The 16,061-nt window shown below is 35.8% G+C and overlaps 1 protein-coding gene across 4 annotated transcripts; it reads right to left on the bottom strand.

The window, feature by feature from the left end:
- Window positions 1-292: 292 nt before the first annotated feature.
- b3gnt2a (UDP-GlcNAc:betaGal beta-1,3-N-acetylglucosaminyltransferase 2a) lies at window positions 293-14,845 on the bottom strand. 4 transcript variants are annotated; one of them, XM_056456455.1, is made up of 3 exons: window positions 14,609-14,845; window positions 6,590-6,698; window positions 293-3,831 (listed from the first exon to the last, which is right to left on the bottom strand). In XM_056456455.1, exons 2-3 carry the CDS (start codon window positions 6,627-6,629, stop codon window positions 2,573-2,575), a joined length of 1,299 nt encoding a protein of 432 aa, XP_056312430.1. In that variant the 5' UTR covers window positions 6,630-6,698; window positions 14,609-14,845; the 3' UTR covers window positions 293-2,572. The 4 variants fall into 4 exon arrangements, with proteins under 4 accessions (XP_056312430.1, XP_056312431.1, XP_056312432.1 ...); XM_056456456.1 differs by having other exon boundaries at window positions 6,590-6,678; XM_056456457.1 differs by lacking the exon at window positions 6,590-6,698 and having other exon boundaries at window positions 14,609-14,843.
- Window positions 14,846-16,061: the final 1,216 nt, after the last annotated feature.

Here is a 16,061-nt window from a genome sequence, read left to right as displayed (position 1 = left end):
GGAGTCAAACAGCACAGCTTTGCTTTTTTTTCACACACACACACACAAATGAAAAGGCATAAATAAAAAACACAAAATAAAGCCCTTCGGCCTCTTTAGCTCTTAACAAAATACACCCTGATTTCTTGCAATGTATCATATCTCACTCATTTCGAATAAATTAAGACAAAAAATGTGTAAATACGGAGACTTTTAATGCACATGATGTCAAATTCGGAATATTCATAAAATAACTTGCTCCGCCCCCAAATGACTTTCCCTTTCAGGTGACATCATCAAGCCCCCCCCCCCCCCCTTTTTTTTTTAAAGATGTCATATTATGCTTTTTAAAAAGACGCAGTTTAAGTGCAATTTACTACATAAATCATTTGTTACTGCAAAAAAATATCCGTAAATTAGCAGTTTTCCATCTTTCGTGATTTAGAAACGGGGCTACGCAAGAAGATGCAGTTAAATTATTTTTCCCTATTTATTTATGCTTTTGAGTTGTATTATGGGAGCTTGATCTTTCTTCCAACAACTTCTAACCTTGAAAAGTTTAAAAAGGATGACTTTTATTAGCATTTCTAATAGTGTAAAGTGCTATATTGTCTGGGTTGGTGTTATATAGCACGCTACACAACCCTTGTAATGAACTGCCAGTATTATTTCAATGTTATTTTACAGACTTATTTCTCCCTATATATCATTTCTTATCCATTACAGTATTTCAAACTACTAAAATGTCAATAAAAGTCACTTTGTTAAACTGTAGAGTTGAATTTTCAACATCAAAAATTGACACAGCAGAGCTCAACATCTTATAATGCAATTTACAACATAAATAAATGGAAAACACTGTGAATCATTGCTAAGTAGCAGATACTTTTTACATTGTACCATGCTGTAAATGCCAATTTTCATGTGTTTCTTTAAATGCAAATGAGGTGCTGCTTCTCCCCACCCCCTTTCCAGAAAAAGGCGGGGCCTTTACAGCTCTTGTCTTAGATGCTCTGAATAACAACAAACAAAACTTCTGCATGCGATTTATGAACCGCCAACTTATCCAGCATTTGTTTTACGCAGAGGATGCCCTTCCAGCTGCAACCCATCACTGGGAAACACATACACACTTATTCACACACACACACACACACACACACATTACGGACAATTTAGCCCACCCAATTCTACCCAAACTCCACACAGAAACAGCAACTGACCCAGCCGAGGCTTGAACCAGTGACCTTCTTGCTGTGAGGCAACAGTATTACCTACTGCGCCACTGCGTTGCCCCATATATACAGTTTTCTGAGAAAAAAACAGACATGTAGAATACGGATGCATAAATCCACCTCTTTCATGTCTTTGAGAAATATGCTTAGTACACTATTTGCTCCTTTTGTTTTTGAGCTTTGAAATTTGTCAGAACTTTTTCTCAATCAAACAGCAATATTTAACATTAAAGAGAGTATAAAAGCATAATAGGAAATCTTTAAAGCCTTACATTTTAGTTAAACATCACATTATGGAAGCTACACTGTAAAAAATATCTGTTACCAGTTTCCGTATTTTGTGTTTTGGGTTTATTTACGGTTGTGATTTGCATTATGGGATGTTGAGCTCTGCTTTGTCCACTTTTAATGTTAAAACTTCAGCTCTACAGTTTAACAAAGAGACTTTTATTGACATTTTAGTAGTATTAAGTAATAATAAAATATATAAGAAATCATATATAGAGAAATAAGTCTGTGAAATAACAGAAAATGCACTGGCAGTTTATTACAAGGTTTCTGAAGCTTAATATACAACAACAACGCAGAAAATATAGTACTTTAAACTATTAAACATGTTAACAAAAGTCAAAAGTTTTTTGAACTTTTGAAAACTTAAGGTTTGTTGAAAGCAAGATCAAAGTCCCATAATCCTACAAATGAATGGGGAAAAATATCAAATAAAAACACTGCTAATTTAGGGATATTTTAGCGTAGATAGACAGATCACGCAAACTTTTGAGCTCATCAAATTGCACAAGCATGTGGTGTACATTAGCAATAAAACTGGTTATCAGTTGTCAGTGCTTATAGCCTGGTGGGCAATGTTGCGACATTTAGCGCCATTGTGCTTCGGGTGTCCCAAGTTCGAGTCCCGGCTCGCAGAATTTTCCTGAATTCCCCTCCCCCATCCCTGTCTAAATACTGATGTCAAAATGCTAAAAAGAAGTCTTCAATGAAAATTGTTTAGCAGTTTACTGTCTGTAGTTGCGTTCCAAATGACAAGCTAAACATTTGAGTTTAGTGTCATGGGTTAATGAGTTAAGTGCCAAATGGAGCATTACTTAGTTTACTCAGTTGACATTGAGTGCATTCACCATCAGGGGTGGCATAAACATCTCCATAATAAAACTTTGGACATCAAAATCTAATGCACATCATCCGGCAAATTAAAGTGCATTTATTCTATTTGAGTTTTTTCAGTGTGAATGCACTACATAGACTGCATTACAAAATGACATAGTATAGTGCATAAGTATGTGACTTGAGATAAGCCAAGTGTCTTAGAACGTCGCATCCAGCATCGTAATTTTCACTGATTATAATGGGGTGTATTTTGTTTTTTTAGTCTTGGGTGTTGATGTGATCTGACAGACTGCGTTAGGGTCATTTATCCAAGACCAGATCTTTATCATGTCCTGTGGACTCCTGGGATGGACCAGAATCAAATTTTTGTAAGCACAAGGATTTTCTCGGTGCTTCTCCTCAATGTCAAACGTCTTAAAGCCAGAGTGCTTCTCCGGAACCAGTCCCAACCTCTGCAGACACATCCCCGTGTACACATCATCAATCGGGTACAATGTGACCAGGCGGGAGATCTTTCTCAGCCTCAATCCAACACTACCTGAATACAAATATCCTCCGCCACCTGCATACGGAGGGTAACCTCCAGTAAACACACTTTCTGGGATGTAATACTTGAGTTGTCTGGACCGGTGAGGTCCGGCATTAGTAATCACATCGCCGATAAATAGATCCTGTGTGCTGGATATTGAAAAATTGGCAAGGTAAGCCAACATATGGCGTGTATTGACAAAAACATCATCATCACCTTTGAAGACATACTGCGCAGATGCACAATGCGAACCAAACCACTCCAGAAAGAGGACTTCTTTTAATGTGAGGTTGAAGAACGAGTCCCGGTAATCCCATAGCAGGACGTCGCCGTAAGTCTCCGCTTCATGTTTGACCATGTTGGATAAGTCCGGGAAGTGATCCGTTGCAGCCGTGTTACCAAGCAGGAATACTGTAGCAATGCGCTGTCCATCAAGGATTCCAGCTCGCCCCCATGATTCCCGAATGGCCTGTCGGCGGTCGAAATGTGGCGCAAGAGACTTTATCGCAAGCAAAAGGTAAGGTGGTTTAGAACACACCTTTGGTGCACGTGTTATCAAGGGGTACGATCTACATCCCATGTACATCAGGAAGTCTTGGAATCGCTGTGGAAGAGATTTGAAGTCCTCAATCTGTGCCGTCACATTAACATCATGTTTGCATGAATGATTCAGCCAACGTGGGATTCCCCGAAAATGAGGAGGCAGCTCACTGGCGTTCACAAGAGGGAGATAGTAGATGTCATCAAGACGCTCCTGCTCTCGATTCCAGAATGCCGTACTGACTTTCGTTTTTTTCCAGAACTCCTTAGGTATCATTTTATGTTTCTTGAAGGCACTTCGGTCATGGTTGTGGCTTCGGGACACTTCCACCGCAATGTAGATAAGGAAGTTAGCTAACATCAGCACCCCAAGCAGCTTGGTGGAGTTCCAGTTGTTGCTCATCTTGAAGAAGCCCTTTCCACCTACAGACACAGAAGGAGATTTGTTACCCTGTGGCTTACTGATTGGGAACAGCGGCGAGGAAAGATTGTGGAGAAAATGGGAAGGGCAAGCCTCAATGACCTGGAAAGTAGTGGATTGTGCTAGTTACACGACATTAGTAAAAGGCAGTTAGTATGAACTTTGTTATAAATTCCTTAAAGCTGTAAGTGTTTGACACAACACGGCTCATTTTAAATATGTGCCTCAGCCTACACGTTTGTGAAACCACATAAAAGTGCTTCAACATATGTTTGACTACATTTGCTAGTTAAAATGAAGACCAGGGCACAGTATGACGGCAACAACTTTTGTCCCTTTTTACAGTAATGATATTTTAGGGTACATATTATCTGCAAATAAAGGTTTATTTTGGTGCAGTTTTTATTACAACACCAAATAAATGAACACTTTAATGACGTCTATAACTTGTAATAGAATACATTTGCCTCATCTATCTATCTATCTCCAAATAGACATGTTTTCAACCTTCTACAGTGTTGTACTTGTGCTGCAGTGATAAGAGATAAAAGTAACGGAAAGAGATAAAAGTAACATAACATCATGGTAAAACTTTGTGACTGAGATGCACTTTTAAAAAAAACATGGTCACAGTGGACTTTTACATTTGCTTTTGAAAATACTATTAGTTGGGTTTTGGGAAGAGTTTAGGTCATAGGTCTCAAACTCAATTCCTGGAGGGCTGCAGCTCTGCACAGTTTTGCTCCAACCCTGATCAAGCACTGTTGACCCAAATAAACAAGGTGTTCATGAATCTTTTGAACTTCTTGATTATTTGGATCAGTTGTGTTTGATAGGGTTGGAGCAGAGCTGCAGCCCTCCAGGAATTGAGTTTGAGACCTATGGTTTAGGTCAATTGTTCACTAGCTGATCTGTACAACAACCTCCGCCATCTCCTGGACGTTTACAAGAAGAATGTATCAGAAACGTATAACATAAGTAACTAATTTAAGGTAAGCAATAAACAAAACAAAACAGCGCCCTCTAGTGGATTTGTCATTTAAAACCTGCAATAAAATGTACCCGGAGCAACAACTTTTAGATCTCGCAAAAATGTAGCCTGAGGCATGTATTTTCAATGAACCTGGGCTTGTTTCATCCATCAACATTGACAAAATGCAATAATATCGCTGGATTTTTGTTAATCTGAATTAATATTAAAACACAGATCTGTTAGTTCATGAAAATGAGTAAAACTCCAACATTTCAATTCTTATCTGGGCCACATTCACCTTTGGAAAAAACCTGTATCAGTTTTAGGCATGGGACGATAACCGTTTTGAAGGTATACCGCGAATTGGAAAAGTTAAAATTTTCTGTAATACCGTTCCCAAGGTTTATGTAAGATTTCTTTATTTCTTTCTTTATTTTTTGGGGGGAAAACAGTAACCAGCAGGAAAGACATCCAAAGATGTCATTTAAATTGTAAAGAAATCTGTGTTTTTTCAAACAAATGAAGACAGCAGAAGTCAGTGATTTATTTAAATGATTTAGCCTGACATCTTTACTACTACAAAATATTTTAAATGTTTCTCAAAGTAAAATATATTGTTTTCAAAGGGGAAAACTTTTTAGTTTTTTTTCCCAGACATTTTAAAAGAATATATTTTAGAGCATTGAGCACAATATCTTGATACCGTGAAATTGTGATATTTTTATCCAAGGTTATCATACTGTCAGAATCATTTACCAGCCCATGCCTAATCAGTTTATGATTTTGCTTTGTCATGTTATAAAAAATAATCGAATACATATTTATTTAATACAGTGTTTCTCAACCACATTCCTGGAGGACCACCAATACTGCATGCTTTAGATGTCTCCTTTGTCTGTCACACCCATCACAGGTCTTCCAGTCTCGGCTAATGAGCTGATGATCTGAATCAGGTGTGTTTGCTCAAGGAAACATGGAAATTGTGCAATGCTGGTGCTCCTCCAGGGACCTGGTTGGGAAAAACTGATCTAATACATGATTTATTATTATATTTGAAAGTGGCCCAGATCAGAATTGAAACTATTATGCACTATTAGTTTAATAGTTTTTTTTTTATAATTAAACCCACTTACTGTCTTATTATTAAAAGTATACTTATATAAAAGAAAATGAATGAAGTCAAATCATGCCGTGGGCCAGTGAAATACATTTAAAAGACTTGTAACACAACTGTACAAACAAATGAAAATCAAGCAAATAAACCAGACTTAAACCAGGGCAATGAATCCTTAAAGTGTTAAAATAACACAATATTAAACCCCATCCAAAAAAGCCGGCTCATGCAAATCCAGAAACAAACAGATAAATAATCCCTCAAAAGTAAGGTGCAATGAATGACTTTTAAAACCTGTCAGAGTGAATATATAAGTATAAAAGAAAAAAGAAAAAGAAATACTTAATCCAAAAATGACACTTCTGTCAATATTTGCTCACCCATGCCATTTCAAAATAACATGCATTTATTTATTTATTTATTTATTTATTTATTTATTTATTTATTTATTTATTTATTTTCTACACATACTGTACATTCTCCAAAATCTGCACCATACTTTATGTTTTTTAGGTCAAATCATAACTTTGTTCATGGCATGAGGGTGAGACAAAAAGTCCAGAATTTCATTTCTAGATTAGCAGTACCCAAGTAAAAGCCTGAACCACTCGTTTAAGAAAATGCTGCTAAAAAAACGTAAAGCTGTTAGCATAATGCTAGTTCCTTTACTCACAGCGAGGACATCTGCAGGGAATGTCTAGTGTGAGATCCATGACTGAGTCCGGTGTGAAGCGTCCAGGTTTCGGCTTCCTGTGGCTGTACCTGAACAGTAAAGGATGAACCTGCTGCATGTCAGCCAATGTTTCATACCGAACGCGATCACCGTCCAGTTATCCAACCTGTCTGTGTCCTTTCTAGCTCAGTTTCCCACTTCACCATTCATTGACACACATGATCATGTGCTCCTCATGACACCAATTACAGATATGCAGCGTCAGACTCTACCGCTGGCCACAATGCAGGTTATTTTGACCAGGAGGCACCCATATACTGCTTCTGACTGACATTCAGAGTGTCAATCAGTCACAGTTTGTTTTATTTAAATCGACTGGCTTTTATTTAGACTGGTTTCTGCTATTTTATACACAGTTCAAGACAAAATTATTAGCTATCCTGCAAAATTTTTATTCTTTTTCAAATGTTTCCCAAGTGATGTTTAACAGAGCCACATGTGTTTTCATAGTATTTTCTATTAAATTGTTCTCGTCTCATTTCTTTTAGTTTGGTATAAATACACTTATTTTCTCATTTTAAAAACAGCTAAGGTCAATATTAATTAATATTTCGATTGGCTACAGAACAAATCACTGTTGTCCAATGACCTAGTTAACCTACAGCTGCGTTTCCATCCACCAATTTTTAATGCAGATTTTGGAATATCGCATAAAACAAACCCTGGATGCAAACACCAATATCCACATAAACTTTGAAAATGCACATAAAGAATGAAGAGCACAAATAAGTAGTATAAACTTTTTATCCGATAAGAAAGAATGTGCACAAACTATGATGAAAACGCAATTTACCGAATAAATTCCAGCATGTGCATCAAAAAAACAATCAGTTTAAACAGATGATCTGATAACAAAATGGGTGAAAAGTGACGTTGTGTTTGGGTGGTTGATAAGGTCTGAACATTTTTAAATGATATATACAAGAAAAAGGTGATGAAAAACATCCAAGGAATGCGCAAATCTTCCAAGAAGATGAAGATGATTGACTTGACTGTGCACATTGGGTTTCATCTACGTGTTCTAGGAGACAAGTACGTTATTCTACATGAAAAAGGCCTTCTCCTAATGCAACAACTTCTATTTTTCTATTCTTTCTTTTTTATAACTATTTTTTCAGGGTTTTCACCTTTATTTGAGAGGACAGTAGAGAGTATTGACAGGAAAGCAGAGAGAGGGGAAGGATCAGCATAGGACCGCGAGGCGGAATTGAACTCAGGTCTCCATGAGCACCGGAGTGCATGTGTCGACGCACTAACCACTACACCACTGGCGCCAACCTGTTTTTCTTTTGATATTTGGCCACAGTTTATCAGGAAGTGACGATTTTGTTCTCTCGGACTCACTGGATGGAAATGCTGCTTTATTTGCAAATGTTTTATGCAATATTCCAGTTTTGCGCATACATTTAATTTGCATCTTTGGATGGAACATAGCTAGTGTAAAAAATTGTTGCTGTCTTAAATTTTTTTTTGTTGAATCAAAGGAATATTTCCAGTCATCTCAACTTGCATCAAACAAAATGAGAAAATAGTAATTAAACTTTGTATACCTTAAACAATTTAGCTGAAACCTGATTCACTTATTAAAATATGTTAACGCAACATAAAAATATTTGTTGTCTTGATGTTTTTGTCATTAAATATTTTACACAATGTATAATTAACCTAGTTAAGCTTTTAAATTGCACTTAAAGCTGAATACTAGCATCTTGCTAAATAAGTAGTAAAATACTGTATTATGTACTGTCATCAGGGCAAAGAAAAAAATAGTTATTTGAAATTCATTAATTTATTCATTTTCTTTTTGGCTCAGTCCCTTTATTAATCTGGGGTCGCCACAGTGGAATGAACTGCCAACTTATGCAACAAATGTTTTACGCAGCGGATGCCCTTCCAGCTGCAACCCATCGCTGGGAAACACCCATACACACACACTATGGACAATTTAGCCTACCCAATTCACCTATAGCGCATGTGTTTGGACTTGTGGGGAAACCGGAGCACACAGAGCGAACCCACGCAAACATTGGGAGAACATGCAAACTCCACACAGAAACGCCAACTGACCCAGCCGAGGCTCGAACCAGCGACCTTCTTGCTGTGAGGCGATCATTCTACCCACTGCGCCACTTTGATGCCCACCATTAAAAATTTGTTATTAAAACTAATGTGTTTTAATATGTGTTGAAAACAAATCTCTCAATTAATCAGCACAGCAAAATATTTACAATTTCTCCAAGAGGGCTAACAATTTTTGGTTTAGCAATGGGCTGGTATCTTAATCACAATTGCTGAGCAAAGATTTTATGTCAGCTTGCCATATTCTGTGTGCGATAAGTGTCACAAGTCAATAGCGAGTCACTGTTGAACAACAGGTTCATTTTATGACTACCATTTATATCTTTTCCCAGAATGACCTCACTGCCACTCCCAAAAGGAGAACATTTAATGCTATGCATCATTAAACTGTGATGTATTGAATTATTTTTCCTGCAACAGCCAGTTATGAGCACAACACAGTTTTACGATGCTTAAAATGAGAATTGTTGTTTTCCATCTAAGGTTTTGTTCTGGATATAAAGGTTTTTGTGGTAATATTACAGCACACAGTGAGCGTATTAGCGTTGTTTGTTGACTTCTTTTGCATTTGAGCAAATGACGCAATGCTAGCTTTAATCATTTTATAATTGTACAACTGCTCATCAGCACAGTCTGTTTCTGCTGATTCAGCTTTTCATGCTCAGCATTAAGAGTGACTAAAACATTAATGACCAAGTAAACTACCAAACTGATATTCAACACAGAAATGCAGCAAAAGAAATAAATATACATTTGAAGTCAGAATTATTAGCCCCCCAGAATTATTAGCCCCCCTGTTTATTTTTTTCCCCGATTTCTGTTTAACTGAGAGATTTTTTCAACACACTTCTAATCATAATAGTTTTAATAACTCATTTCTAATAACTAATGTCTTTTATCTTTGCCATGATGACAGTAAATAATATTTGACTAGATATTTTTCAAGACACGTCTATACAGCTTAAAGTGACATTTAAAGGCTTAACTAGGTTAATTAGGTCAACTAGGGGGGTTAGGGTAATTAGGCAAGTTATTATATAAAGATGGTTTGTTCTGTAGACAGTTGAAAAAATATATATTTTAAAGGGGCTAATAATATTGACCTTAAAATGGTATTAAATGCTTAAAAAATGAAAAGCTGCTTTTATTCTAACCGATATAAAACAAATAAGACTTTCTCCAGAAGAAAAAATACTATCACATACTGTGAAAATTTCCTTGCTCTGTTGAACATCAGTTGGGAAATATTTAAAAAATAAAAAAACAATCAAAAAGGGGCTAATAATTCTGACTTCAACTGTATATTTGCACCGTGTTTAATACTCTTGCTTAAAACTACAAACTGAACTGGTGTAGTCAACATCCCGAAGACATAACGCTTCTGTAGACACTGTACAGTAAACAGAACGAGTGCTGTGTTTGCATTCATTTATATCTGAACATACCTGTTGATACTCCCTACATTATAAACACTTTCCATGGTTGTAATGGGTTATTTGCTTAAGCTTTCAACTGTTGAAATGGTAATTCTTAAAGCAGTAGTTCTGCTAAAAATTCTCACCCTCATCATGTTGTTGTAAATTCATATCTGATACTTTTTTCAAACATATACACACACACAAATTAGGGCTGGGCGGTATATCGAGTTCTGGGGATATATCGATATAATTCCCCAACACGATGCGGGATTATCCAATATCTTTCATATTTATATGTTTTGAGGCCCCACATGCGCATTCTGCGTGAAACAGACCACTGCAAGGTACCACGCGAGCTCCACTTGCACAAATGAGCGCATGCGCAAATGAATGATTCACTCCCTGAGTCATACAAAAGATTTGTTAAAAATGAACGAATCGCTCAAGAACGACCCATCACTACACGCGATATGGAGAAACATGCAGTGTTGTATCGAAATCTGACTCCCCCTCGCATGCACGCGCGTCTCACACAGCACCTGCAGCTGTCACAGCGGTTTATCAGAAACCTTTTACCGATCAATTCGTCGCAATTGACAGCAAGAACGAACATAGAAGTCTTGTCAAATTGACAAGCAGCACCTGAATGTGTTCAAAAGGATTAAAAATGGGACGAATTTATAGCGCATTTCAAAAGTGAAAGCACCTCATATTCACTTATTATAAGTTCAGTATTTATTACACGACGCTCTCTTCTTTACATTTACGTTATAACACATTTAGCTCTGTCTTCTGCTCTGTTATTGCATATTGACTTCAATTTTGATTATATTCTAATCATTGTATTAATTAATTAATTTATTTATTCTGTTTAATTTATTTATTTATTTATTTTAACTGGAAGATATGATTTGATTCGTGTGTGTGTGCCTATAGTGTACAAACGATTGGTGGTTTAAACGATTATTAAAACTTAAAAAAAAGTTAAAAAAAAAACATTTCTTTTTCTATTTTAATATCTCGCTGTTAGCTACTCTATCAACAAATAACAATATAGGAATGATAATTATAATGATGATAATAACAGGGAGGGAAACCCCAGTGTTTGAATTATATTTTGCCTAAAAACTGTTTAATAAAGCTATAATAAAGGCTTTTAACTCTCAAGTATCCATTTATAAGAAAATACCGGATATATATCGTATACCGTCATTCCTCCTAAAAATACCAAGATATGTTTTTTTGCCCATATCGCCCAGCCCTAACACTAATGTTATTTTCAAGAGTTCACACTTAGCTGATAATCAATAAAGCGTATTTGGCATGCTGTCCCGGGAGAGAGCCCTGAGCTCGTAATATCCTCGAGCCTGGAGCTCCCTCCCGTTAGAAGGGCGAGAGCGGAGTTCGAGCTCAAGTAGGTCTCGAGAACTCCCCTGCTTGTCGCCGCGTGAGAAGTGTAAACTAGTGTTGTTTTCGGTGATAATTTGGTTTAGTCGATTGGCTATTGTTTATGTTTTTGGACGGTGGGAGGAAACCGGGGGACCCGGAGGAAACCCACGCGAACACGGGGAGAACATCCGCACAGAAACACCAACCAGCCCGATAGGAGGTTGGACCAGCGGTGTTCTTGCTGTGAGGCAACAGTGCTAGCCACTGGGCCACCGTGTCGCCCTATCGGAAAATGAGGGAGGAAGTAGGGGTGGAAGGGGGGGAAGCTTCAAGACGAAGATAACTGGAGTGAAAAACTCTGGTTATTTATAATGCTTCCGTAATCATCTAATGGGTCAGATTACAGAGCTAATGAGAAGCCAGCCGTGTTGATCATAAGCATGTGATCCTCTCGAAATTAGTTTATAAATAAACCACACTTAGACGTAATCAAATAGGCCTAGTTAATTTCCATACACTGACAGTTTTTAGTTTTACCAGAACATCGTCCATACTTCTAATCTTATATATAATTGTATAAATCGGACATGTTCCAAACTTAAAACCTATTGGAGAAATATAATACAAACTATTAATAGAATTGCTAATTTTAACCTTCCGCCTGATCCAAGATTTATGTGGGGGATGAATCAGTTCTGCTCAATCAAAGGAAAAACGTACGCTTAATTAAAATGACTCTAATAGCACCAAAGAAATGCATACCTATACAATGGAAATCAGTAGATTTCATACAGTAGAAGTCATATTGTATAGCTTAGAGAACTTTCGTATTATGTTCTGTTGAAAAAAAAATGTTTAATCTTAAAAAAAAAGAAACTCACCAATGTTTGAAAAGACTTGGGGTAAATTTATTGAATACATGAATAACTTGGATGTTACATTGACTGAAAATGCTGATGGAAAAGTATGACTCCTCATTGCTTTAATCTTTTATTTGTCACCATTGTTTGTTTACTTGTTTATTTTCTCTTATATCACACATCAGCTCTATGTCTCACAACTATGTCCATTTAAGTGTTCTGTATTGTGAGGGTAGGAAAGGGGAGGAGGGTGGATAGAAAAGAATGTTTACATGTATACTCAAATGATTCTGTAAATTATTGATGCGAAAATAATACACATATATTGATTAAAAATTGTACATATATATCTATAGTTCAGTCATATATTTTATTTATGAGGAACACATTCAAATTTAAGTGCATAGTAAGTGTATATACATGTAACTGTAACATACATTACAGTACATTTGACTCACAACAACTTGTATGATACAAGAAGATGATGAAATAGGCTTATTTTAAAACAGCAGGTTTCACAAAGTTAAATTGAAGACTTTTAAAGACATTTTTAGGACTGTTAACAATGAAATTTCAGACTTATACAGGGTTAAACACTAAAGATTTTCTTCCAGTTGGTCATATGGAGAAGAGGTTTACTTGCCTCATCCAAAAAAGCTAATTAGTTATTTCTTTGCCACATAATTTAAATATTTTGTGAAAACAAATAAATCCTAGTTGTATCCGTGCATATTTTTAACATAACTTTAAAAATAAATAAATAAAAATGTGTATATAGTTTGGTTGAAGGTTTTTCAGATGGATTGTTGATGATTGGAGACATTGACAGATGAAAACTTGTTTAAAATGATTTAAGACCAATATTTAAGCAAGTTTAAGACTTTTTAAGGCCTAAAATTAAGTTTTTGAAATGTAAGACATTTTAAGAACCACAGAAACCCTGTAATTAGCTAAATTAACTTAGAAAATATGCTGTAATGATAATTTTCTTGATTTTTAAAATGTACATTCCTCATGTATTGTTTGAATGGGTTTTCAGCAAATAAGTGTTTAAATTGTAATTTTCATGCAATTATTGTTTCTGCTTCTCACATACAGCTGTTATATAAATGCAAAATATGGTATATACAGTTGAATTCAGAAATATTAGCCCTCCTGAATAATTAGCCCCCTTGTTTATTTTTCCCCAAATTTTTGTTTAACGGAGAGCAGATTTTTTCAACACATTTCTAATCATAATAGTTTTAATAACTCATTTCTAATAACTGATTTATTTTATCTTTGCCATGATGACAGTAAATAATATTTGACTAGATATTTATCAAGACACTTAAAGTGACATTTAAAGGCTTAACTAGATTAATTAGGTTAACTAGGCAGGTTAGCGTAATTAGGCGAGTTACTGTATAATGATGGTTTGTTCTGTAGACAGTAAAAAAAATTGCTTAAAGGGGTTTATAATTCTGACCTTAAAATGGTTCATAAAAATTTTAAAACTGCTTTTATTCTAGCTGAAATAAAACAAATAAGACTTTCTCCAGAAGGAAAAATATTATCAGACATACCGTGAAAATTTCCTTGCTCTGTTAAACATCATTTAGGAAATATTTTAAAAATACTAAAAATATTCAAAGAGGGCTAATAATTCTGACTTCAACTGTATATGATATTTCAGCCTTTTTGGACACTGACATCCAGTGGTCACTGCAGTTATAGAAAATACACTTGTAAATAGTTTATAACTCAGCATTTTTCTTTTCACAGAAAAAAAAAAAACAACAACAACAACATTTAGTTTAAGAAATACGTGATTTGTTATGATGTGAGAAATGTATGATGATAATGTAAAACTAATGAATTATTATAAAATAAAAATTTATTATTTTGGAGTGTAACGTTAGGGGTAGCATCTGGACAGACAGACAGACAGACAGACATATAGATAGATAAAAAAAAAAAAGTTTTTAAAAATTAAAAATATGTTTTTAAAACTATTATTACATGTCATTACAGTCATAATTGAAATAGAATTTCCAATGTTTTACAAGCGAATAATAAGGACACCCACTTATGAAAACATTGGAGTCAGGTAGTCTACTAACCTATTTGTGATAATGATATACTAATATTCAACACTTTCGACAGAATCTGTTTTGATATTCAGTGAATCCTACAATCTGTACCTGTTGGTGCAGGTGTGCGAAAGTCCTCACCTTTATAACAGCGGTCCACAACTGTTGTTTCCTCACAAACTGAACATCTTCCTCTATCTTTTGCTCATAGTCCACCGACCAGAACAGTAGCGGTTGTTTATTTCTTTGGTAAATCGGTAAATTCCCGTTTAAAGTCAGTTTTCCATACTCGTAGCGGTCTCGCGTGCAGTGGAGTCTGGTCAGAGTCTGCTCGCCGAGCGCGCGCACGACAGCGAGAGAGCGCGCCTCCCTAACAACGGAAGAACGCGCGGGCACGCAGGGATGCCCGAACTTTTTTTAATATAAAGGGCCAAAAACAATATTGATTGAGGGTGGTGAGCCGAAGGTAAATATACCAAAACTGCATTACATTAAAGTTACCATGGTAATTTCCTAATTGATTAATATTTAAAAAATGTATAGATAAAAAACTTTAATCATATAAATAATTAGACATTTTTGTATACAATGCATACACAGTCCCGTTTATAACACAATGAAGTTCAATGGTAAAACAAAATCAAAGTCAAAACAAAAATTAAAACCACACGATGATGTTTAAGCTGCTCCTCCCTGACAACGGGCGCGCGCGCGGGCACGTCCTGAACCTACAATTCAGTGAAGCGCTTGATGGCTGCTTACTAACACCTCCTCACTAACACAGTAAAAGCACGGGTGATTATTGCTCTTGATCTGCCATGCGCAGAAACCGAGTGTTGTATATTTACAGCAGTCATCTGGTTTAGCAGTGAGGGTTGGGCTTCAGTAGTTATCATCTCCTCCTTATCATTTGTTTTGGTGTCACCAAAGCGCGTGTAAAATGCCCTGATTAGCCTCTACATTTAACTGACTTGGGAAACAAGCCCATTTCCACAGCCTGCAAGCAAAAGATGCATTTATGATGACAGAAATGGTCAAAGAGGGAAAGAGTGACGATGCAGTATCTTGGCTACTCACAGCATAAGGCCCCAGTCGACCATTTTCTGCAAGAAGGCTGCAGACTGAAAAGCTTTTTATATTGATTTTTTTATCTATTAAAAATATGCTTTGTAATATGTATTTCTCTACTGGGAATTACATTGGAACTCGGATAACTCACAGCAGTTGAAAATGTATGCAGCCAAATAAAGAATATTATCAAAGTAGCTATCATGTTTATATTTATTTGTTAGTTTGTTTATATTTCAAATGTATGTATTTATTAAAATACACAACACACAAAACACACACACACACATACAGCTGAAGTCAGAATTATTAGCCCCCGTTTGAATTTTTCTTCTTTTTTTTTAAATATTTCCCAAATGATGTTTAACAGAGCAAGGAAATTTTCACAGTGTGTCTGATAATATTTTTTCTTCTGGAAAAAGTCTTATTTGTTTTATTTCTGCTAGAATTACAGCAGTTTTAAATTTTTTAAAAACCATTTTAAAATCAAAATTATTAGCCCCTTTGAGCTATATTTTTTTAGATT

The sequence above is a fragment of the Danio aesculapii genome, chromosome 1 (genome assembly GCF_903798145.1).
Source record: "Danio aesculapii chromosome 1, fDanAes4.1, whole genome shotgun sequence".
Taxonomy (NCBI): Eukaryota; Metazoa; Chordata; class Actinopteri; order Cypriniformes; family Danionidae; genus Danio; species Danio aesculapii.
Note: the sequence above shows the minus strand (reverse complement) of the source record. Positions and strands in the feature narration are given on the sequence as shown.